Below are 27,093 nucleotides of genomic sequence, written 5' to 3'. Positions count from 1 at the left end.
GTTTTCACGGTTGAGATGGTTCTCCCTGGTCAGTTTGTGCGCTGCCTCGAAGTCCACTCATTCCACCCCCGTTGACGGGGAAAACTTGCGGGGGATGCAAAAGTCTAGTGCCATTGGCTGATGGGACTTGGAGAGGTATTTTTTGGGACCGCCTCTTGTCGTGGAGGTGAGACCCCCCTCTCCAAGCCCCGGTGGGAACTTCGAATTCGTAGTTAACGGGACTTCGAGACTACGCGAGAGCAGGCCCAATTGGCCCGCATCTGTTTCGGCTTGCATGTATTGTCGCGTTGGCCTTGCTGACCATACCGTCGTTCGAACGCGGGACTGGGGCCTCGGACACGTCGTAAACGTTATTAGAGGGCCCCAAGCTGTAAAAGGCCATATTCCTCTAAAACATCCGAGGATGCGACAATTTTCGAAGGGTACGCGGGTCGGCTCGCGTGGGCCCCAGATGCCGCCGAGTTATGGCAAGGGTCCGTCTTTGTTCGCACGGTTGCCGTAGGCCTGCGAGGGATTACCGTTGAGGGTCACGCCTCAACATATCGCCCCCCTTGAACGGACTGTTCAATGTTGATTAGAACTCGGACTTACTTATATTTGTAACTAAAGTAAGCATCGGCTGGATGCACTTATCGATAAAGTAAAAGAACCGCTAAGCTAATACGATGAATATAATATTAGGTACTAAGTTTAAACTATGCTAGGATATAGGGGTGCTTGTATAATTACATGTCGACTGGTAACGGAGAAAGACGCTTTACTGATCGCTTGTATTCGCCGCGAGAGGTTTTTACAGTGACCACGCGAATGATACCGTCTTCGCCAGGATGAATTGCGGTAACTCGACCCAATGGCCATTTCATCGGTGGGGTGTTGTCCTCCTGCAGTATGACCATGGATCCGATCGGCAGATGGAATGTCCCGCCAGAATGCCATTTCCTACGAACGGTCAGCTCCTGTAAATATTCAGTCTTCCAACGCTTCCAGAAGTGTGCTTTAATCTTTTGGATATGTTGCCACGACGAGAGTCGTCCGTCGGGCACCTGCGCGTAATCATGGTCAGGCATATTTATCAGAGACTCGCCAATTAAAAAATGACCTGGCGTTATCGCCGTCAGGTCGTTCGGATCGCTCGAGATAGGTGTTAGCGGACGCGAATTTAAGACCGCTTCAATCTGCGCTGTTAAGGTCAGGAGGCCTTCGAATGACAATAGTGCCTCCCCCATTACGCGCACGAGGTGATGCTTTAGGGATTTTACCGCAGCTTCCCAGATGCCACCAAAATGTGGCGACCTCGGTGGTATGAAATGCCACGTTATTGACTGATTCGCGAGCGATTCAACGATTGCCTGATTATTTGTTTTGTCGCTCAAGAAGCTGTACAGTTCTCGTATTTCCTTATTAGCGCCGACGAAATTAGTCGCATTGTCGGAATAAATGTCGCTAGCCCTTCCTCGTCTCGAAAAGAATCGACGCAATGCCGCTAAAAACGCTTCTGTCGTTAAATCAGATACAATTTCTAAGTGTACGGCTCGAGTGACGAAGCATGTAAAGACGGCTAGGTAGACCTTGATTTTTCCGCGGTTTCGATGAATTTTCTCCTTAATAAGGAATGGTCCGCAAAAATCAATTCCGCATCGTAAAAACGGTCGTGAATATGTGACTCTACTTGCCGGTAAATTTCCCATCGGATAATTTATTGACACCGGCTTAGCCCGACGACAAATAATACAGTTATGTATTATTTTTCGTATTACTCCCTTTACTTGTGGAATCCAATAGTATTGGCGGATTGCATTTAATGTGGCTTGTACACCGGCGTGCAGATTTTTCAGATGTGCTTCGTGAATAATTAACCTAGTTACTAAATGAGATTTAGGTAATAGTATTGGATGTTTTTCTCGGAAGGGCAGAGCCGCGTTTTTCAAACGACCGCCCACTCGCAAGATGCCATCGTCGTCTAGAATCGGAGTTAACGATGACAAATTAGAAATTCGACTTGATGCCTTAATTTCGCGAAGTTCGGATTTGTATGCTTGTTGTTGAACAAGTGTCACGATTCGCAGTTCTGCATTATTTAATTCCCGTGTTGACAAAGGTCCAGATGATGGACTCTTTTTCAAACTGTTTTGGACGAATCGAAGCATGTACGCGACCACGCGTTTAAGCCGCTGAAACGAAGAGAACCTGATTAAAAAATCGGGTTCAGGTAGTTGAGTTGTTAGTGTTGTGATTGGACGCAACTCTGGTACGTCGATTGGTTGAAGCGGAGACATAGGCCATTGCTCTTCTTCAAGAGCTAACCAGGATGGCCCGCGATGCCAGAGATCGCAATGAATGAAATCGACTGAGCGCATGCCGCGAGATATGAAATCTGCCGGATTTTCGGCGGAAGCAATGTGACGCCAGTCACTAATATCCGTTATTTCCTGAATCTCCGTTACGCGATGAGATATGAAGGTTTTTAATGTGTGAGGGGTTGATTTGATCCAGTGCAAAGCTACGGTGGAATCTGACCAGAAGAACACCTTGTTAAGATTGACATGTCGTAACGCTTGTTTCGTGGAGGCGAATAAATGTGCGAGAAGTTGCGCGGCACATAATTCTAATCTCGGAAGGGTTACGGTTTTTAACGGAGCTACTCTTGATTTGGAAGCTATTAATTGCGTAATTATTAACCCATGTTTATTGCTGGACCGCAGGTACAGACAAGCGCCGTAGGCGCGCTCACTCGCGTCACAAAACCCGTGGAGTTGAATCTCGGTGCAATCCGCTTGCATAACATGCCTACGTATTTGAAGATTTTGGAGTTCATGTAATTCTTCCCAAAAGGTAACCCACTCGGTATGAAGATCCGTTGGTAAAGATTCATCCCAATCAAGTTGTAGTTTCCACAAGGTTTGCATGATTAATTTTGCGCGCACAATAACCGGTCCCAAGAGTCCGAGAGGATCGAATAATGTCGCGATTTTAGAAAGGATAGTACGCTTAGTGACCTTATTTGTTAATGCGGACTCCTTGACCATATATGAAATTGCATCTGTACGCGCATTCCAATAAACTCCGAGTGTCTTGATGGTTGTGTCTAAATCTAATTTAAGATGTACAGATTCTGCCTTGTCGGTTAACGCGTGAATTAATCCTTCTTTATTTGTCGCCCACTTACGAAGTTTAAACCCCCCCTTTGCGCAGAGCAATTGAATTTCGTTTATAGTGGCGACCGCCTCTTCGAAAGTATCCGCGCCGGTTAGCATGTCGTCGACATAAAAGTCCTCGCGTAATACTCGTGCGGCTCGTGGTAAATTTTCGCCTTCGTCGGCGGCTAGTTGGAATAACGTGCGAATTGCCAAAAAGGGGGCTGCAGATGTACCGTACGTCACGGTATTTAGCGCGTACGTCTCTATGGGATTGTCTGGAGTTTCGCGCCATAAAATCTTTTGGTATATCCGGTGATCGGAACTGACTTCGATCTGCCGATACATCTTTTCTATGTCAGCCGTTATAACGTATGTGTAGGTTCGAAATTTAATTAAGAGTGCGTAAAGCTCTTCTTGAATGGTAGGGCCTGTCAAAATATTGTCGTTTAGTGATTGACCTGATGTAGTTTTCGCTGAGGCATCAAATACTACGCGTACCTTAGTAGTCAGACTGTCTGTCTTGACTATTGCGTGGTGCGGTAGATAGTACCCTTCAGTCGTACTAGCGGATTCGAGTTTCGTCATATGACCTAATTTTTGATATTCCCTTAAAAAATTGACATATTCTTCCCTTAGTGCGGGTTCCCTTGCGAGTTTTGTTTCTAGCGCGTGAAATCTGCGAAGCGCGGCCTTATATGAATCTCCTAAATTCGGTGGGAAAGATTTGAATGGGAGTTTTACAGTGTATTTCCCGGTCACGGAGTCGCGCGTGATATGTTCCACGTAATGTTTCTCACATGTGCGCTCGTCAATTGATAGAACAGGCCTTTGCGGTATTTCTTCCAATTCCCAAAACCTTGATATGTTATCATTCAAAGAAATACGGGTTACATGGCAATGAGTTGCCTGATTAGAATTTTCGCCCGGTACCGTCCCTGCTAAAACCCAACCAAATTTAGTTTTGCTTAGGATTAGCGAACTATTCGCAAGATTTATTTTCCCAACGCACTGAACTTCGTAGAACAAATCTACGCCGAGCAAAGCATCTATCTCGGAGGGAACGTTGAAATTAGGATCTGCCAGTGGCAAATTAGACGGAATCTGAAGTTGCGTCTTTGAAATTTGTTTAGATGGTAACGTAGCGGTGATGCTGGGGAGAATGAAAAATGTGGCGTCTGCGGTGAATTTGTTAATTCGCGATTGAATAGTGGCACGCGAATAGTGCATGGTGTTGGATACACCCTTGTTGACCCCTATAATTGGAATGTTAGTTCCCTTTAACGAAAGGCCTAACCTTTTTGCGAAGCGTTCAGTCATGAGATTTGACTGCGATGCTGAATCTAGGATGACTCTACATGAAATAAGACGACCTGCCTTGTCCGGAATATACACAACCGCGGTGGAAATAAACGTTTCGATGCCTAAGATCGATTTTAATGATACGACCGTTGCAAGTCTAGCCGATGGCTCCTTGTGCAGCAATGTATTATGTTTTTCGTTGCATTGTTTACATGTGCCAAAGGTGCACTTTGTAACATCGTGATTCGGTCGGAGACAGTTTATGCACAAGCCTGCCTTCTGCACGATTTCGATGCGTCTTTCGACGGTTGTGCTTAGGAATTTCTGGCAATATTGGATGTAGTGATTGCCCTTGCACAATGCGCAGCGCCCCTTTTGCACGGAAAGTGTTAAGGCGTGCACGTTCGAATTAGATAGTTTCCGGATTCGAATGTTCGGGTTCGTAAAAGATTGACTGGTTGCCTTAATTGGCTCGTTCTTTGCCGGTTCTAATATTTTGCAACGACTATGTAAAAATTGCAAAAGATCGTCCATGCTCGGGATTTCGGTATCCTGAGTATGTTCTCTCCATTTTAATCGCGTTTGATCGTCTAGTTTGCTTGTGATTGCGTAAATCGGGAACGATTCAAGAAAAGGTTTTTTGAGAGCCTTCAATGCGTTGTAATGCTTGGTTACTAAATGCGTTAAGTCCGTCAACGACTTATTCACGTTTCGCGTACATGCTTGTAGTTCGAAAAATGCCTGAATCCTATTGTTAATAATAATCCTTGGATCGTTATACGTTTTTTCGAGAATATCCCAAGCTACCGAGTAATTCGCCTCGGTAGTTTCTAATGATTCGATGAGTCCGGCGGCTTGCCCCTTTACGCATGATTTTAGATAAACTAATTTCTGCACGCCGCGCAACTTGACATCGTCGTGAACTGCTGCCCTGAATGCGTCCGAAAAACTTGGCCATCCGTCACAAGAACCACTAAATTCCGGCAATTGCATGGTCGGTAATTTAACCTGCGTGTGAGTTTCCGAATGAACCGTTAACGGAGAGTCTGCGTTCGAATTTCCGGCGCCCAAACCCGAGAATTGTTGAGAATGAGACAATTGTGCATTTATCGCAAGACGGTCTGCCTGAGCTTGTGCCCTATCATGTTCGCCCTCGAGTTGCCTTGCCATAGCTAATGTTTCGAAATATTGCGCTTCGAATTCGGCTCTTTCGTTGAGCCGTGATTCAAACTGATTATCCTCCGCACTTAATTCTAACGCTTCTTGGATTAATTGAAAATTTTGAAATTCGCGTTCGATTTGCGCTATGCGTATTTTTATATTCGCGATAGGGATTTGTTCCGAAGATGTAAGCGGCGAAATAAAACCTTTGAACAATGTTAATTTGGTTTTTATAGTAGCGCGTTTTCGAATCAGATCGCGTTCGCTGGGTTGCGCCTTGTCTTGAGAAGCCATCGTAACAGACTTTATTGTACGACTACGTGAACTACGACGAAATTACGAAATTGGCGAGTATGATTTATGCTTTGACTCACAATTACGATGATGACGTCGTCTCGATGTTGGAGTTCCCTGCGGTGGACTTGTTCCGTACAGCTGTAGACTCCTTGATGACGACGCTTCGACGCTTGACGTCCTTACGGTTGCAATCCGTGGACGCCCTCGATGATTCTCCACGTTCTTGGCTGCGATGTGGAAATCTCTGCGATGGATTGGTTCCAGGCAGATCGTAGATTTCCCGAGTCGATGATCCTTAGATAGGCCTTGCCGCTTCGATCCGACGGTAGATTGTCACTATAGTTGATTGTTCTTGCTCTCCGATGATTGGCACAGTGACTCAGAGGATGATGCTTGTCCCAATGTCACTGGTATCCGGCTCGAAGGACCAATTTTTATGTTGAGATCTTCACGGGTTGGTCGATGCTCAACTGGTCAATTTCGAACTTAAACAAAAGTTGACCTCGTCGAAATAATTAGATGCCGTTGTTCGGTAAAATGTAATTTATTAATAGAGAGCAACACAGAAATTAACAACTAACTAGACAGTGATTAAAAAAGCTCTTGAGAATATCGTGGTCGAAATATGGTTGTTCGCGTTTTCACGGTTGAGATGGTTCTCCCTGGTCAGTTTGTGCGCTGCCTCGAAGTCCACTCATTCCACCCCCGTTGACGGGGAAAACTTGCGGGGGATGCAAAAGTCTAGTGCCATTGGCTGATGGGACTTGGAGAGGTATTTTTTGGGACCGCCTCTTGTCGTGGAGGTGAGACCCCCCTCTCCAAGCCCCGGTGGGAACTTCGAATTCGTAGTTAACGGGACTTCGAGACTACGCGAGAGCAGGCCCAATTGGCCCGCATCTGTTTCGGCTTGTATGTATTGTCGCGTTGGCCTTGCTGACCATACCGTCGTTCGAACGCGGGACTGGGGCCTCGGACACGTCGTAAACGTTATTAGAGGGCCCCAAGCTGTAAAAGGCCATATTCCTCTAAAACATCCGAGGATGCGACAATTTTCGAAGGGTACGCGGGTCGGCTCGCGTGGGCCCCAGATGCCGCCGAGTTATGGCAAGGGTCCGTCTTTGTTCGCACGGTTGCCGTAGGCCTGCGAGGGATTACCGTTGAGGGTCACGCCTCAACACTATCCTCTATCCTATCCTATCCTCCATCGTCTCCTATCCTCTATCCTATCCAATCCCCTATCCTATCCTCGATCCTATCCTATCCTCTATCGTCTGCTCTATCCTATCCTATCCTCTATCCTATCCTATCCTCTATCCTATCCTATCCTCTATCATATCCTATTCTCTATCTTCTCCTGTCCTCTATTCTATCAAATCCCCTATCTTATCCTCTATCGTGTCCTGTCCTCTATCCTATCCCATACCCTATCCTATCCTCTATCCTATCGTATCCTCTATAATATCGTAACCTCTATCATATTCTATCCTCTATCCTATAATATCATCTATCCTATCCTATCCTCTATCCTATCCAATCTCTATCGTCCCCTGTCCTCTATCCTAGCAAATCCCCTATCTTATCCTCTATCGTCACCTGCCCTCTATCCTATCCAATCCCCTATCTTATCTTCTATCGTCTCCTGTCCTCTATCCTATCCAATCCCCAACCTATTCTCTATCCTATCCTATCCTTTATCCTATAATATCATCTATCCTATCCAATCTCTATCGTCCCCTGTCCTCTATCCTAGCAAATCCCCTAACTTATCCTCTATCGTCACCTGCCCTCTATCCTATCCAATCCCCTATCTTATCTTCTATCGTCTCCTGTCCTCTATCCTATCCAATCCCCAACCTATCCTCTATCCTATCCTATCCTCTATCCTATCCTATCCTCAATCCTATCCTATCCTATGCTCTTTCCTATTCTATACTCTATCCTATCCTATCCTCTATCCTATCCTATCCTCTATCCTATCCTATCCTCTATCCTATCCTATCCTCTATCCTACCCTATCCTCTATCCTATCCTATCCTCTATCCTAGCATATCCTCTATCCTATCCTATCCTCTATCCTTTCCTATCCTCAATCCTATCCTGTCCTGTATCCTCTCCTATCCTATATACTAACCAATCCTCTATCCTATCCTCTATCCAATCCTATCGTCCATCGTCTCCTATCCTCTATCCTATCCAATCCCCTACCCTATCCTCTATCCTATCCTATCCTCTATCCTATCCAATCCTACCTCCTATCCTATCCTCCATCGTCTCCAATCCTCTATCCTATCCAATCCCCTATCCTATCCTCTATCCGATCCTATCCTCTATCCTATCCTATCCTCTATAATATCGTATCCTCTATCATATTCTATCCTCTTGCCTGTAATATCATCTATTCTATCCTATTCTCTATCCTATCCTATCCTCTATCCTATACTATCCTCTATCGTCTCCTGTCCTCTATCCTATCCAATCCCCCATCCTATCCTCTGTTCTATCCTATCCGATACTCTATCCTATCCTATCCTCTATAATATCGTATCCTCTATCATATCCTATCCTCTTGCCTATAATATCATCTATCCTATCCTATTCTCTATCCTATCCTATCCTCTATCCTATCCTCTATCCTATCCTCTATCCTATCCAATCCCCTTTCCAATCCTCTATCCTATCGTATCCTCTATAATATCGTATCCTCTATCATATTCTATCCTCTATCCTATAATATCATCTATCCTATCCTATCCTCTATCCTATCCTATCCTCAATCCTATCCTGTCCTGTATCCTCTCCTATCCTATATACTAACCAATCCTCTATCCTATCCTCTATCCTATCCTATCCTGTATCCTATAGTATCGTCCATCGTCTCCTATCCTCTATCCTATCCAATCCCCTATCCTATCCTCTATCCTATCCTATCCTCTATCCTATCCTATCCTCTATCCTATCCTATCCTCTATCCTATCCTATCCTCTATCCTATCCTATCCTCTATCCTATCCTATCCTCTATCCTATCCTATCCTCTATCCTATCCTATCCTCTATCCTATCCTATCCTCTATCCTATCCTATCCTCTATCCTATCCTATCCTCTATCCTATCCTATTCTCTACACTATCCTAACCTCTATCCTATCCTATCCTCAACCCTATCCTATCCTCATTCCTATCCTATACTCCATTATATCCTATCCTCTATCCTATCCCATCCTCTATCCTATCCTATCCTCTATCCTATCCTATCCTCTATCCTAACCTATCCTCTATCCTATCCTATCCTCTATCCTATCCTATCCTGAACCCTATCCTATCCTCATTCCTATCCTATACTCCATTATATCCTATCCGCTATCCTATCATATCCTCTATCCTACCCAATCCTCTATCCTATCCTCTATCCTATCCTCTATCCTATCCTATCCTCTATCCTATCCTATCCTCTGTCCTATCCTATCCTCTATCCTATCCTATCCTCTATCCTATCCTATCCTCTATCCTAACCTATCCTCTATCCTATCCTATCCTCTATCCTATCCTATCCTCTATCCTATCCTATCCTCAACGCTATCCTATCCTCATTACTATCGTATACTCCATTATATCCTATCCGCTATCGTATCATATCCTCTATCCTATAATATCCTCTATCCTATCCAATCGTCTATCCTATCCTCTATCATATCCTCTATCCTATCCTATCCTCTATCCTATCCTCTATCCTATCCTCTATCCTATCCTATCCTCTATCCTATCCTATCCTCTATCCTATCCTACCCTTAATCCTATCCTATCCTATGCTCTATCCTATCCTATCCTCTATCCTAACCTATCCTCTATCTTATCCTATCCTCTATCCTATCCTATCCTGAACCCTATCCTATCCTCATTCCTATCCTATACTCCATTATATCCTATCCGCTATCCTATCATATCCTCTATCCTATCCTCTATCCTATCCTCTATCCTATCCTATCCTCTATCCTATCCAATCCTCTATCCTATCCTATCCTCTATCGTCTCCTATCCTCTATCCTATCCTATCCTCTATCCTATCCTATCCTCTATCCTATCCTATCCTCTATCCTATACTATCCGCTATCCTATCCTATCCTCTATCCTATCCTATACTCTATCCTAACCTATCCTCTATCCTATCCTATTCTCTATCCTATCCTATCCTGAACCCTATCCTATCCTCATTCCTAACCTATACTCCATTATATCCTATCCGCTATCCTATCATATCCTCTATCCTATCCAATCCTCTATCCTATCCTGTCCTCTATCCTATCCTATCCTCTATCCTGTTCTATCCTCTATCCTATCCTATCCTCTATCCTATCCTATCCTCTATCCTATCCTATCCTATCCTATCCTCTATCCTCTATCCTATCCTATCCTCCATCGTCTCCTATCCTCTATCCTATCCAATCCCCTATCCTATCCTCTATCGTCTGCTCTATCCTATCCTATCCACTATCCTATCCTATCCTCAATGCTATCCTATTCTCTATCCTCACCTATCCTTTATACTATCCTATCCTCTATCCTATCCTATCCTCTATCCTACCCTCAATCCTATCCTATCCTATGCTCTATCCTGTCCTATCCTCTATCCTATCCTATCCTCAATCCTATGCTATCCTCTATCCTCTCCTATCCTTTATACTAACCAATCCTCTATCCTATCCTTTATCCTATCCTATCCTCTATCCTATCCTATCCTCTATCCTATCCTATCCTCTATCCTATCCTATCCTCTATCCTATCCTATCCTCTATCCTATCCTATCCTCTATCCTATCCTATCCTCTATCCTATCCTATCCTCTATGCTATCCTATCCTGAACCCTATCCTATCCTCATTCCTATCCTATACTCCATTATATCCTATCCGCTATCCTATCATATCCTCTATCCTATCCTCTATCCTATCCTCTATCCTATCCTATCCTCTATCCTATCCTATCCTCTATCCTATCCTATCCTCTATCGTCTCCTATCCTCTATCCTATCCTATCCTCTATCCTATCCTATCCTCTATCCTATCCTATCCTCTATCCTATACTATCCGCTATCCTATCCTATCCTCTATCCTATCCTATACTCTATCCTAACCTATCCTCTATCCTATCCTATTCTCTATCCTATCCTATCCTGAACCCTATCCTATCCTCATTCCTAACCTATACTCCATTATATCCTATCCGCTATCCTATCATATCCTCTATCCTATCCAATCCTCTATCCTATCCTGTCCTCTATCCTATCCTATCCTCTATCCTATTCTATCCTCTATCCTATCCTATCCTCTATCCTATCCTATCCTCTATCCTATCCTATCCTATCCTATCCTCTATCCTCTATCCTATCCTATCCTCCATCGTCTCCTATCCTCTATCCTATCCAATCCCCTATCCTATCCTCTATCGTCTGCTCTATCCTATCCTATCCACTATCCTATCCTATCCTCAATGCTATCCTATTCTCTATCCTCACCTATCCTTTATACTATCCTATCCTCTATCCTATCCTATCCTCTATCCTACCCTCAATCCTATCCTATCCTATGCTCTATCCTGTCCTATCCTCTATCCTATCCTATCCTCAATCCTATCCTATCCTCTATCCTCTCCTATCCTTTATACTAACCAATCCTCTATCCTATCCTTTATCCTATCCTATCCTCTATCCTATCCTATCCTCTATCCTATCCTATCCTCTATCCTATCCTATCCTCTATCCTATCCTATCCTCTATCCTATCCTATCCTCTATCCTATCCTATCCTCTATCCTATCCTATCCTCTATCCTATCCTATCCTCTATCCTATCCTATCCTCTATCCTATCCTATCCTCTATCCTATCCTATCCTATCCTCTATCCTATCCTATCCTCTATCCTATCCTATCCTATCCTCTATCCTATCCTATCCTCTATCCTATCCTATCCTCTATCCTATCCTATCCTCTATGCTATCCTATCCTCTATCCTATCCTATCCTCTATCCTATCCTATCCTCTATCCTATCCTATCCTCTATGCTATCCGATCCTCTATCCTATCCTATACACTATCCTAACCTATCCTCTATCCTATCCTATTCTCTATCCTATCCTATCCTCTATAATATCGTATCCTCTATCATATCCTATCCTCTTGCCTATGATATCATCTACCCTATCGTATCCTCTATCCTATCCAATCTCCTACCCTATCCTCTATCCTATCCTATCCTCTATCGTCTGCTCTATCCTATCCTATCCACTATCCTATCCTATCCTCAATGCTATCCTATTCTCTATCCTCACCTATCCTTTATACTATCCAATCCTCTATCCTAACCTATCCTCTATCCTATCCTATCCTCTTTCCTATCCTATCCTCTATCCTATCCTATCCTCTATCCTAACCTACCCTCTATCCTATCCTATCCTCTATCCTATCCTATCCTCAACGCTATCCTATCCTCATTCCTATCCTATACTCCATTATATCCTATCGGCTATCCTATCATATCCTCTATCCTATAATATCCTCTATCCTATCCAATCCTCTATCCTATCCTCTATCCTATCCTCTATCCTATCCTCTATCCTATCCTCTATCCTATCCTCTATCCTATCCTCTATCCTATCCTATCCTCTATCCTATCCTATCCTCTATCCAATCCTATCCTCTATCCTATCCTATCCTCTATCCTATCCTATCCTCTATCCTAACCTATCCTCTATCCTATCCTATCCTCTATCCTATCCTATCCTCAACGCTATCCTATCTTCATTACTATCCTATACTCCATTATATCCTATCCGCTATCGTATCATATCCTCTATCCTATAATATCCTCTATCCTATCCAATCCTCTAACCAATCCTCTATCCTATCCTTTATCCTATCCTATCCTCTATCCTATCCTATCCTCTATCCTATCCTATCATCTATCCTATCCTATCCTCTATCCTCTATCCTATCCTATCCTCTATGCTATCCTATCCTGAACCCTATCCTATCCTCATTCCTATCCTATACTCCATTATATCCTATCCGCTATCCTATCATATCCTCTATCCTATCCTCTATCCTATCCTCTATCCTATCCTATCCTCTATCCTATCCTATCCTTTATCCTATCCTATCCTCTATCGTCTCCTATCCTCTATCCTATCCTATCCTCTATCCTATTCTATCCTCTATCCTATCCTATCCTCTATCCTATCCTATCCTCTATCCTATCCTATCCTATCCTATCCTCTATCCTCTATCCTATCCTATCCTCCATCGTCTCCTATCCTCTATCCTATCCAATCCCCTATCCTATCCTCTATCGTCTGCTCTATCCTATCCTATCCACTATCCTATCCTATCCTCAATGCTATCCTATTCTCTATCCTCACCTATCCTTTATACTATCCTATCCTCTATCCTATCCTATCCTCTATCCTACCCTCGATCCTATCCTATCCTATGCTCTATCCTGTCCTATCCTCTATCCTATCCTATCCTCAATCCTATCCTATCCTCTATCCTCTCCTATCCTTTATACTAACCAATCCTCTATCCTATCCTTTATCCTATCCTATCCTCTATCCTATCCTATCCTCTATCCTATCCTATCCTCTATCCTATCCTATCCTCTATCCTATCCTATCCTCTATCCTATCCTATCCTATCTTCTATCCTATCCTATCCTCTATCCTATCCTATCCTCTATCCTATCCTATCCTCTACCCTATCCTATCCTCTATCCTATCCTATCCTCTATTCTATCCTATCCTCTATCCTATCCTATCCTCTATCCTATCCTATCCTCTATCCAATCCTATCCTCTATCCTATCCAATCCCCTATCATATCCTCTATCCTACCCAATCCTCTATCCTATCCTCTATCCTATCCTCTATCCTATCCTATCCTCTATCCTATCCTATCCTCTGTCCTATCCTATCCTCTATCCTATCCTATCCTCTATCCTATCCTATCCTCTATCCTAACCTATCCTCTATCCTATCCTATCCTCTATCCTATCCTATCCTCTATCCTATCCTATCCTCAACGCTATCCTATCCTCATTACTATCGTATACTCCATTATATCCTATCCGCTATCGTATCATATCCTCTATCCTATAATATCCTCTATCCTATCCAATCGTCTATCCTATCCTCTATCATATCCTCTATCCTATCCTATCCTCTATCCTATCCTCTATCCTATCCTATCCTCTATCCTATCCTATCCTCTATCCTATCCTACCCTTAATCCTATCCTATCCTATGCTCTATCCTATCCTATCCTCTATCCTAACCTATCCTCTATCTTATCCTATCCTCTATCCTATCCTATCCTGAACCCTATCCTATCCTCATTCCTATCCTATACTCCATTATATCCTATCCGCTATCCTATCATATCCTCTATCCTATCCTCTATCCTATCCTCTATCCTATCCTATCCTCTATCCTATCCAATCCTCTATCCTATCCTATCCTCTATCGTCTCCTATCCTCTATCCTATCCTATCCTCTATCCTATCCTATCCTCTATCCTATCCTATCCTCTATCCTATCCTATCCTCTATCCTATCCTATCCTCTATGCTATCCTATCCTCTATCCTATCCTATCCTCTATCCTATCCTATCCTCTATCCTATCCTATCCTCTATGCTATCCGATCCTCTATCCTATCCTATACACTATCCTAACCTATCCTCTATCCTATCCTATTCTCTATCCTATCCTATCCTCTATAATATCGTATCCTCTATCATATCCTATCCTCTTGCCTATGATATCATCTACCCTATCGTATCCTCTATCCTATCCAATCTCCTACCCTATCCTCTATCCTATCCTATCCTCTATCGTCTGCTCTATCCTATCCTATCCACTATCCTATCCTATCCTCAATGCTATCCTATTCTCTATCCTCACCTATCCTTTATACTATCCAATCCTCTATCCTAACCTATCCTCTATCCTATCCTATCCTCTTTCCTATCCTATCCTCTATCCTATCCTATCCTCTATCCTAACCTACCCTCTATCCTATCCTATCCTCTATCCTATCCTATCCTCAACGCTATCCTATCCTCATTCCTATCCTATACTCCATTATATCCTATCGGCTATCCTATCATATCCTCTATCCTATAATATCCTCTATCCTATCCAATCCTCTATCCTATCCTCTATCCTATCCTCTATCCTATCCTCTATCCTATCCTCTATCCTATCCTCTATCCTATCCTCTATCCTATCCTATCCTCTATCCTATCCTATCCTCTATCCAATCCTATCCTCTATCCTATCCTATCCTCTATCCTATCCTATCCTCTATCCTAACCTATCCTCTATCCTATCCTATCCTCTATCCTATCCTATCCTCAACGCTATCCTATCTTCATTACTATCCTATACTCCATTATATCCTATCCGCTATCGTATCATATCCTCTATCCTATAATATCCTCTATCCTATCCAATCCTCTAACCAATCCTCTATCCTATCCTTTATCCTATCCTATCCTCTATCCTATCCTATCCTCTATCCTATCCTATCATCTATCCTATCCTATCCTCTATCCTCTATCCTATCCTATCCTCTATGCTATCCTATCCTGAACCCTATCCTATCCTCATTCCTATCCTATACTCCATTATATCCTATCCGCTATCCTATCATATCCTCTATCCTATCCTCTATCCTATCCTCTATCCTATCCTATCCTCTATCCTATCCTATCCTTTATCCTATCCTATCCTCTATCGTCTCCTATCCTCTATCCTATCCTATCCTCTATCCTATTCTATCCTCTATCCTATCCTATCCTCTATCCTATCCTATCCTCTATCCTATCCTATCCTATCCTATCCTCTATCCTCTATCCTATCCTATCCTCCATCGTCTCCTATCCTCTATCCTATCCAATCCCCTATCCTATCCTCTATCGTCTGCTCTATCCTATCCTATCCACTATCCTATCCTATCCTCAATGCTATCCTATTCTCTATCCTCACCTATCCTTTATACTATCCTATCCTCTATCCTATCCTATCCTCTATCCTACCCTCGATCCTATCCTATCCTATGCTCTATCCTGTCCTATCCTCTATCCTATCCTATCCTCAATCCTATCCTATCCTCTATCCTCTCCTATCCTTTATACTAACCAATCCTCTATCCTATCCTTTATCCTATCCTATCCTCTATCCTATCCTATCCTCTATCCTATCCTATCCTCTATCCTATCCTATCCTCTATCCTATCCTATCCTCTATCCTATCCTATCCTATCTTCTATCCTATCCTATCCTCTATCCTATCCTATCCTCTATCCTATCCTATCCTCTACCCTATCCTATCCTCTATCCTATCCTATCCTCTATTCTATCCTATCCTCTATCCTATCCTATCCTCTATCCTATCCTATCCTCTATCCAATCCTATCCTCTATCCTATCCAATCCCCTATCCTATCCTCTATCCTATCCTATCCTCTATCCTATCCTATCCTCTATCCTATCCTATCCTCTATCCTATCCTATCCTCTATCCTATCCTATCCTCTATCCTATCCTATCCTCTATCCTATCCTATCCTCTATCCTATCCTATCCTCTATCCTATCCTATCCTCTATCCTATCCTATCCTCTATCCTATCCTATCCTCTATCCTATCCTATCCTCTATCCTATCCTATCCTCTATCCTATCCTATTCTCTACACTATCCTAACCTCTATCCTATCCTATCCTCAACCCTATCCTATCCTCATTCCTATCCTATACTCCATTATATCCTATCCTCTATCCTATCCCATCCTCTATCCTATCCTATCCTCTATCCTAACCTATCCTCTATCCTAACCTATCCGCTATCCTATCCTATCCTCTATCCTATCCTATCCTGAACCCTATCCTATCCTCATTCCTATCCTATACTCCATTATATCCTATCCGCTATCCTATCATATCCTCTATCCTACCCAATCCTCTATCCTATCCTCTATCCTATCCTCTATCCTATCCTATCCTCTATCCTATCCTATCCTCTGTCCTATCCTATCCTCTATCCTATCCTATCCTCTATCCTATCCTATCCTCTATCCTAACCTATCCTCTATCCTATCCTATCCTCTATCCTATCCTATCCTCTATCCTATCCTATCCTCAACGCTATCCTATCCTCATTACTATCGTATACTCCATTATATCCTATCCGCTATCGTATCATATCCTCTATCCTATAATATCCTCTATCCTATCCAATCGTCTATCCTATCCTCTATCATATCCTCTATCCTATCCTATCCTCTATCCTATCCTCTATCCTATCCTATCCTCTATCCTATCCTATCCTCTATCCTATCCTACCCTTAATCCTATCCTATCCTATGCTCTATCCTATCCTATCCTCTATCCTAACCTATCCTCTATCTTATCCTATCCTCTATCCTATCCTATCCTGAACCCTATCCTATCCTCATTCCTATCCTATACTCCATTATATCCTATCCGCTATCCTATCATATCCTCTATCCTATCCTCTATCCTATCCTCTATCCTATCCTATCCTCTATCCTATCCAATCCTCTATCCTATCCTATCCTCTATCGTCTCCTATCCTCTATCCTATCCTATCCTCTATCCTATCCTATCCTCTATCCTATCCTATCCTCTATCCTATCCTATCCTCTATCCTATACTATCCGCTATCCTATCCTATCCTCTATCCTATCCTATACTCTATCCTAACCTATCCTATTCTCTATCCTATCCTATCCTGAACCCTATCCTATCCTCATTCCTAACCTATACTCCATTATATCCTATCCGCTATCCTATCATATCCTCTATCCTATCCAATCCTCTATCCTATCCTGTCCTCTATCCTATCCTATCCTCTATCCTATTCTATCCTCTATCCTATCCTATCCTGTATCCTATCCTATCCTCTATCCTATCCTATCCTATCCTATCCTCTATCCTCTATCCTATCCTATCCTCCATCGTCTCCTATCCTCTATCCTATCCAATCCCCTATCCTATCCTCTATCGTCTGCTCTATCCTATCCTATCCACTATCCTATCCTATCCTCAATGCTATCCTATTCTCTATCCTCACCTATCCTTTATACTATCCTATCCTCTATCCTATCCTATCCTCTATCCTACCCTCAATCCTATCCTATCCTATGCTCTATCCTGTCCTATCCTCTATCCTATCCTATCCTCAATCCTATCCTATCCTCTATCCTCTCCTATCCTTTATACTAACCAATCCTCTATCCTATCCTTTATCCTATCCTATCCTCTATCCTATCCTATCCTCTATCCTATCCTATCCTCTATCCTATCCTATCCTCTATCCTATCCTATCCTCTATCCTATCCTATCCTCTATCCTATCCTATCCTCTATCCTATCCTATCCTCTATCCTATCCTATCCTCTATCCTATCCTATCCTCTATCCTATCCTATCCTCTATCCTATCCTATCCTCTATCCTATCCTATCCTCTATCCTATCCTATCCTCTATCCTATCCTATCCTCTATCCTATCCTATCCTCTATCCTATCCTATCCTGAACCCTATCCTATCCTCATTCCTATCCTATACTCCATTATATCCTATCCGCTATCCTATCATATCCTCTATCCTACCCAATCCTCTATCCTATCCTCTATCCTATCCTCTATCCTATCCTATCCTCTATCCTATCCTATCCTCTGTCCTATCCTATCCTCTATCCTATCCTATCCTCTATCCTATCCTATCCTCTATCCTAACCTATCCTCTATCCTATCCTATCCTCTATCCTATCCTATCCTCTATCCTATCCTATCCTCAACGCTATCCTATCCTCATTACTATCGTATACTCCATTATATCCTATCCGCTATCGTATCATATCCTCTATCCTATAATATCCTCTATCCTATCCAATCGTCTATCCTATCCTCTATCATATCCTCTATCCTATCCTATCCTCTATCCTATCCTCTATCCTATCCTATCCTCTATCCTATCCTATCCTCTATCCTATCCTACCCTTAATCCTATCCTATCCTATGCTCTATCCTATCCTATCCTCTATCCTAACCTATCCTCTATCTTATCCTATCCTCTATCCTATCCTATCCTGAACCCTATCCTATCCTCATTCCTATCCTATACTCCATTATATCCTATCCGCTATCCTATCATATCCTCTATCCTATCCTCTATCCTATCCTCTATCCTATCCTATCCTCTATCCTATCCAATCCTCTATCCTATCCTATCCTCTATCGTCTCCTATCCTCTATCCTATCCTATCCTCTATCCTATCCTATCCTCTATCCTATCCTATCCTCTATCCTATACTATCCGCTATCCTATCCTATCCTCTATCCTATCCTATACTCTATCCTAACCTATCCTCTATCCTATCCTATCCTCTATCCTATCCTATCCTCTATCCTATCCTATCCTCTATCCTATCCTATCCTCTATCCTATCCTATCCTCTATCCTATCCTATCCTCTATCCTATCCTATCCTCTATCCTATCCTATCCTATCCTCTATCCTATCCTATCCGCTATCCTATCATATCCTCTATCCTATAATATCCTCTATCCTATCCAATCCTCTATCCTATCCTCTATCCTATCCTCTATCCTATCCTCTATCCTATCCTCTATCCTATCCTCTATCCTATCCTCTATCCTATCCTCTATCCTATCCTATCCTCTATCCTATCCTATCCTCTATCCAATCCTATCCTCTATCCTATCCTATCCTCTATCCTATCCTATCCTCTATCCTAACCTATCCTCTATCCTATCCTATCCTCTATCCTATCCTATCCTCAACGCTATCCTATCTTCATTACTATCCTATACTCCATTATATCCTATCCGCTATCGTATCATATCCTCTATCCTATAATATCCTCTATCCTATCCAATCCTCTATCCTATCCTCTATCATATCCTCTATCCTATCCTATCCTCTATCCTATCCTATCCTCTATCCTCTCCTATCCTTTATACTAACCAATCCTCTATCCTATCCTCTATCCTATCCTATCCTCTATCCTATCCTATCCTCTATTCTATCCTATCCTCTATCCTATCCTATCCTCTATCCTATCCTATCCTCTATCCTATCCTATCCTCTATCCTATCCTATCCTCTATTCTATCCTATCCTCTATCCTATCCTATCCTCTATCCTATCCTATCCTCTATCCTATCCTATCCTCTATCCTATCCTATCCTATCCTCTATCCTAACCTATCCTCTATCTTATCCTATCCTCTATCCTATCCTATCCTGAACCCTATCCTATCCTCATTCCTATCCTATACTCCATTATATCCTATCCGCTATCCTATCATATCCTCTATCCTATCTTCTCTCCTATCCTCTATCCTATCCTATCCTCTATCCTATCCTATCCTCTATCCTATCCTATCCTCTATCCTCTCCTATCCTCTATCCTATCCTATCCTCTATCCTATCCTATCCTCTATCCTATCCTATCCTCTATCCTATACTATCCGCTATCCTATCCTATCCTCTATCCTATCCTATACTCTATCCTAACCTATCCTCTATCCTATCCTATTCTCTATCCTATCCTATCCTGAACCCTATCCTATCCTCATTCCTAACCTATACTCCATTATATCCTATCCGCTATCCTATCATATCCTCTATCCTATCCAATCCTCTATCCTATCCTGTCCTCTATCCTATCCTATCCTCTATCCTATCCTATCCTCTATCCTATCCTATCCTCTATCCTATCCTATCCTATCCTATCCTATCCTCTATCCTCTATCCTATCCTATCCTCTATCCTATCCTATCCTCTATCCTATCCTATCCTCTATCCTATCCTATCCTCTATCCTATCCTATCCCATCCTCTATCCTATCCTATCCTCTATCCTATCCTATACTCTATCCTAACATATCCTCTATCCTATCCTATTCTCTATCCTATCCTATCCTCTATAATATCGTATCCTCTATCATATCCTATCCTCTTGCCTATAATATCATCTACCCTATCCTATCCTCTATCCTATCCAATCTCCTACCCTATCCTCTATCCTATCCTATCCTCTTTCGTCTGCTCTATCGTATCCTATCCACTATCCTATCCTATCCTCAATGCTATCCTATTCTCTATCCTCACCCATCCTTTATACTATCCAATCTTCTATCCTATCCTATCCTCTATCCTATCCTATCCTCCATCGTCTCCTATCCTCTATCCTATCCAATCCCCTATCCTATCCTCGATCCTATCCTATCCTCTATCGTCTGCTCTATCCTATCCTATCCTCTATCCTATCCTATCCTCTATCCTATCCTATCCTCTATCATATCCTATTCTCTATCTTCTCCTGTCCTCTATTCTATCAAATCCCCTATCTTATCCTCTATCGTGTCCTGTCCTCTATCCTATCCCATACCATATCCTATCCTCTATCCTATCGTATCCTCTATAATATCGTAACCTCTATCATATTCTATCCTCTATCCTATAATATCATCTATCCTATCCTATCCTCTATCCTATCCAATCTCTATCGTCCCCTGTCCTCTATCCTAGCAAATCCCCTATCTTATCCTCTATCGTCACCTGCCCTCTATCCTATCCAATCCCCTATCTTATCTTCTATCGTCTCCTGTCCTCTATCCTATCCAATCCCCAACCTATTCTCTATCCTATCCTATCCTCTATCCTATAATATCATCTATCCTATCCAATCTCTATCGTCCCCTGTCCTCTATCCTAGCAAATCCCCTAACTTATCCTCTATCGTCACCTGCCCTCTATCCTATCCAATCCCCTATCTTATCTTCTATCGTCTCCTGTCCTCTATCCTATCCAATCCCCAACCTATCCTCTATCCTATCCTATCCTCTATCCTATCCTATCCTCAATCCTATCCTATCCTATGCTCTTTCCTATTCTATACTCTATCCTACCCTCAATCCTATCCTATCCTATGCTCTATCCTGTCCTATCCTCTATCCTATCCTATCCTCAATCCTATCCTATCCTCTATCCTCTCCTATCCTTTATACTAACCAATCCTCTATCCTATCCTTTATCCTATCCTATCCTCTATCCTATCCTATCCTCTATCCTATCCTATCATCTATCCTATCCTATCCTCTATCCTATCCTATCCTCTATCCTATCCTATCCTATCCTATCCTATCCTCTATCCTCTATCCTATCCTATCCTCCATCGTCTCCTATCCTCTATCCTATCCAATCCCCTATCCTATCCTCTATCGTCTGCTCTATCCTATCCTATCCACTATCCTATCCTATCCTCAATGCTATCCTATTCTCTATCCTCACCTATCCTTTATACTATCCTATCCTCTATCCTATCCTATCCTCTATCCTACCCTCGATCCTATCCTATCCTATGCTCTATCCTGTCCTATCCTCTATCCTATCCTATCCTCAATCCTATCCTATCCTCTATCCTCTCCTATCCTTTATACTAACCAATCCTCTATCCTATCCTTTATCCTATCCTATCCTCTATCCTATCCTATCCTCTATCCTATCCTATCCTCTATCCTATCCTATCCTCTATCCTATCCTATCCTATCCTATCCTATCCTCTATCCTCTATCCTATCCTATCCTCCATCGTCTCCTATCCTCTATCCTATCCAATCCCCTATCCTATCCTCTATCGTCTGCTCTATCCTATCCTATCCACTATCCTATCCTATCCTCAATGCTATCCTATTCTCTATCCTCACCTATCCTTTATACTATCCTATCCTCTATCCTATCCTATCCTCTATCCTACCCTCGATCCTATCCTATCCTATGCTCTATCCTGTCCTATCCTCTATCCTATCCTATCCTCAATCCTATCCTATCCTCTATCCTCTCCTATCCTTTATACTAACCAATCCTCTATCCTATCCTTTATCCTATCCTATCCTCTATCCTAACCTACCCTCTATCCTATCCTATCCTCTATCCTATCCTATCCTCAACGCTATCCTATCCTCATTCCTATCCTATACTCCATTATATCCTATCCGCTATCCTATCATATCCTCTATCCTATAATATCCTCTATCCTATCCAATCCTCTATCCTATCCTCTATCCTATCCTCTATCCTATCCTCTATCCTATCCTCTATCCTATCCTCTATCCTATCCTCTATCCTATCCTATCCTCTATCCTATCCTATCCTCTATCCAATCCTATCCTCTATCCTATCCTATCCTCTATCCTATCCTATCCTCTATCCTAACCTATCCTCTATCCTATCCTATCCTCTATCCTATCCTATCCTCAACGCTATCCTATCTTCATTACTATCCTATACTCCATTATATCCTATCCGCTATCGTATCATATCCTCTATCCTATAATATCCTCTATCCTATCCAATCCTCTATCCTATCCTCTATCATATCCTCTATCCTATCCTACCCTCTATCCTATCCTATCCTCTATCCTCTCCTATCCTTTATACTAACCAATCCTCTATCCTATCCTCTATCCTATCCTATCCTCTATCCTATCCTATCCTCTATTCTATCCTATCCTCTATCCTATCCTATCCTCTATCCTATCCTATCCTCTATCCTATCCTATCCTCTATCCTATCCTATCCTCTATCCTATCCTATCCTATCCTCTATCCTAACCTATCCTCTATCTTATCCTATCCTCCATCCTATCCTATCCTGAACCCTATCCTATCCTCATTCCTATCCTATACTCCATTATATCCTATCCGCTATCCTATCATATCCTCTATCCTATCTTCTCTCCTATCCTCTATCCTATCCTATCCTCTATCCTATCCTATCCTCTATCCTATCCTATCCTCTATCCTCTCCTATCCTCTATCCTATCCTATCCTCTATCCTATCCTATCCTCTATCCTATCCTATCCTCTATCCTATACTATCCGCTATCCTATCCTATCCTCTATCCTATCCTATACTCTATCCTAACCTATCCTCTATCCTATCCTATTCTCTATCCTATCCTATCCTGAACCCTATCCTATCCTCATTCCTAACCTATACTCCATTATATCCTATCCGCTATCCTATCATATCCTCTATCCTATCCAATCCTCTATCCTATCCTGTCCTCTATCCTATCCTATCCTCTATCCTATCCTATCCTCTATCCTATCCTATCCTCTATCCTATCCTATCCTATCCTATCCTATCCTCTATCCTCTATCCTATCCTATCCTCTATCCTATCCTATCCTCTATCCTATCCTATCCTCTATCCTATCCTATCCTCTATCCTATCCTATCCTCTATCCTATCCTATCCTCTATCCTATCCTATACTCTATCCTAACATATCCTCTATCCTATCCTATTCTCTATCCTATCCTATCCTCTATAATATCGTAACCTCTATCATATTCTATCCTCTATCCTATAATATCATCTATCCTATCCTATCCTCTATCCTATCCAATCTCTATCGTCCCCTGTCCTCTATCCTAGCAAATCCCCTATCTTATCCTCTATCGTCACCTGCCCTCTATCCTATCCAATCCCCTATCTTATCTTCTATCGTCTCCTGTCCTCTATCCTATCCAATCCCCAACCTATTCTCTATCCTATCCTATCCTCTATCCTATAATATCATCTATCCTATCCAATCTCTATCGTCCCCTGTCCTCTATCCTAGCAAATCCCCTAACTTATCCTCTATCGTCACCTGCCCTCTATCCTATCCAATCCCCTATCTTATCTTCTATCGTCTCCTGTCCTCTATCCTATCCAATCCCCAACCTATCCTCTATCCAATCCTATCCTCTATCCTATCCTATCCTCAATCCTATCCTATCCTATGCTCTTTCCTATTCTATACTCTATCCTATCCTATCCTCTATCCTATCCTATCCTCTATCCTATCCTATCCTCTATCCTATCCTATCCTCTATCCTATCCTATCCTCTATCCTAGCATATCCTCTATCCTATCCTATCCTCTATCCTTTCCTATCCTCAATCCTATCCTGTCCTGTATCCTCTCCTATCCTATATACTAACCAATCGTCTATCCTATCCTCTATCCTATCCTATCGTCCATCGTCTCCTATCCTCTATCCTATCCAATCCCCTACCCTATCCTCTATCCTATCCTATCCTCTATCCTATCCAATCCTACATCCTATCCTATCCTCCATCGTCTCCAATCCTCTATCCTATCCAATCCCCTATCCTATCCTCTATCCGATCCTATCCTCTATCCTATCCTATCCTCTATAATATCGTATCCTCTATCATATTCTATCCTCTTGCCTGTAATATCATCTATTCCATCCTATTCTCTATCCTATCCTATCCTCTATCCTATACTATCCTCCATCGTCTCCAATCCTCTATCCTATCCAATCCCCTATCCTATCCTCTATCCGATCCTATCCTCTATCCTATCCTATCCTCTATAATATCGTATCCTCTATCATATCCTATCCTCTTGCCTATAATATCATCTATCCTATCCTATTCTCTATCCTATCCTATCCTCTATCCTATCCTCTATCCTATCCTCTATCATATCCAATCCCCTTTCCAATCCTCTATCCTATCGTATCCTCTATAATATCGTATCCTCTATCATATTCTATCCTCTATCCTATAATATCATCTATCCTATCCTATCCTCTATCCTATCCTATCCTCAATCCTATCCTGTCCTGTATCCTCTCCTATCCTATATACTAACCAATCCTCTATCCTATCCTCTATCCTATCCTATCCTGTATCCTATAGTATCGTCCATCGTCTCCTATCCTCTATCCTATCCAATCCCCTACCCTATCCTCTATCCTATCCTATCCTCTATCCTATCCAATCCTACATCCTATCCTATCCTCCATCGTCTCCCATCCTCTATCCTATCCAATCCCCCATCCTATCATCTATCCTATCCTATCCTCTATCCTATAATACCATCTATCCTATCCAATCTCTATCGTCCCCTGTCCTCTACCCTAGCAAATCCCCTATCTTATCCTCTATCGTCTCCTGCCCTCTATCCTATCCTATCCTCTATCCTATCCTATCCTCTATTCTATCCTATCCTCTATCCTATCCTATCCTCTATCATATCCTATCCTCTATCCTATCCTATCCTCAATCCTATCATATCCTCTATCCTCTCCTATCCTTTATACTAACCAATCCTCTATCCTATCCTCTATCCTATCCTATACTCTATCCTATCCTATCCTCTATCCTATCCTATCCTCTATCCTATCCTATCCTCTATCATATCCCATCCTCTATCCTATCCTATCCTCAATCCTATCATATCCTCTATCCTATCCTCTATCCTATCCTATCCTCTACCCTATCCTATACTCCATCGTCTCCTATCCTCTATCCTATCCAATCCCCTACCCTATCCTCTATCCTATCCTATCCTCTATCCTATCCAATCCTACATCCTATCCTATCCTCCATCGTCTCCTATCCTCTATCCTATCCAATCCCCTATCCTATCCTCTATCCGATCCTATCCTCTATCCTATCCTATCCTCTATAATATCGTATCCTATATCATAATCTATCCTCTTTCCTATAATATCATCTATCCTATCATATCCTCTATCCTATACTATCCTCTATCGTCTCCTGTCCTCTATCCTATCCAATCCCCTATCCTATCCTCTGTACTATCCTATCCGATATTCTATCCTATCCTATCCTCTATCCTATCCTATCCTCTATCCTATCCAATCCTACATCCTATCCTATCCGCTATGCTATCCTATCCTCTATCCTATCCTATCCTCTATCCTATCCTATCCTATGCTCTTTCCTATTCTATCCTCTATCGCATCCTATCCTCTATCCTATCCAATCCTACATCCTATCCTATCCGCTATGCTATCCTATTATCTATCCTATCCTATCCTCTATCCTATCCTATCCTCCATCCTATCCTATCCTCTACCCTATCCTATCCTCTATCCTATCCTATCCTCTAGCCTATCCTATCCTCTATCCTATCCTATCCTCTATCGCATCCTATCCTCTATCCTATCCAATCCTACATCCTATCCTATCTTCCATCGTCTCCTATCCTCTATCCTATCCAATCCCCAACCTATCCTCTATCCTATCCTATCCTCTATCCTATCCTATCCTCATTCCTATCCTATCCTATGCTCTT

The 27,093-nt window shown here is 42.3% G+C and overlaps 1 protein-coding gene across 1 annotated transcript; it reads right to left on the bottom strand.

Annotated features, from left to right (window-relative positions):
- Nucleotides 1–725: 725 nt before the first annotated feature.
- LOC143363840 (uncharacterized) lies at nucleotides 726–5,606 on the bottom strand. Its single transcript, XM_076804372.1, has 4 exons — nucleotides 4,649–5,606; nucleotides 3,935–4,075; nucleotides 3,167–3,565; nucleotides 726–1,483 (listed from the first exon to the last, which is right to left on the bottom strand). Exons 1-4 carry the CDS (start codon nucleotides 5,604–5,606, stop codon nucleotides 726–728), a joined length of 2,256 nt encoding a protein of 751 aa, XP_076660487.1.
- Nucleotides 5,607–27,093: the final 21,487 nt, after the last annotated feature.

This window comes from Halictus rubicundus, unplaced genomic scaffold, assembly GCF_050948215.1.
Source record: "Halictus rubicundus isolate RS-2024b unplaced genomic scaffold, iyHalRubi1_principal scaffold0149, whole genome shotgun sequence".
Lineage (NCBI taxonomy): Eukaryota > Metazoa > Arthropoda > Insecta > Hymenoptera > Halictidae > Halictus > Halictus rubicundus.
The sequence above is the reverse complement of the archived record's forward strand: the minus strand, read 5'-3'. Positions and strand labels throughout refer to the sequence as shown.

Coding starts and splice junctions, on each gene's coding strand:
- LOC143363840 (XM_076804372.1), bottom strand. CDS start 5,606: ATGGCAAGGCAACTCGAGGGCGAACATGATAGGGCACAAGCTCAGGCA. Junction 3,566..3,934: donor ATCAATTGACGAGCGCACAT/GTGAGAAACATT, acceptor ATATTTTGACAG/GCCCTACCATTCAAGAAGAG. Junction 1,484..3,166: donor AAAGGGGGGGTTTAAACTTC/GTAAGTGGGCGA, acceptor AAGCGTTTTTAG/CGGCATTGCGTCGATTCTTT.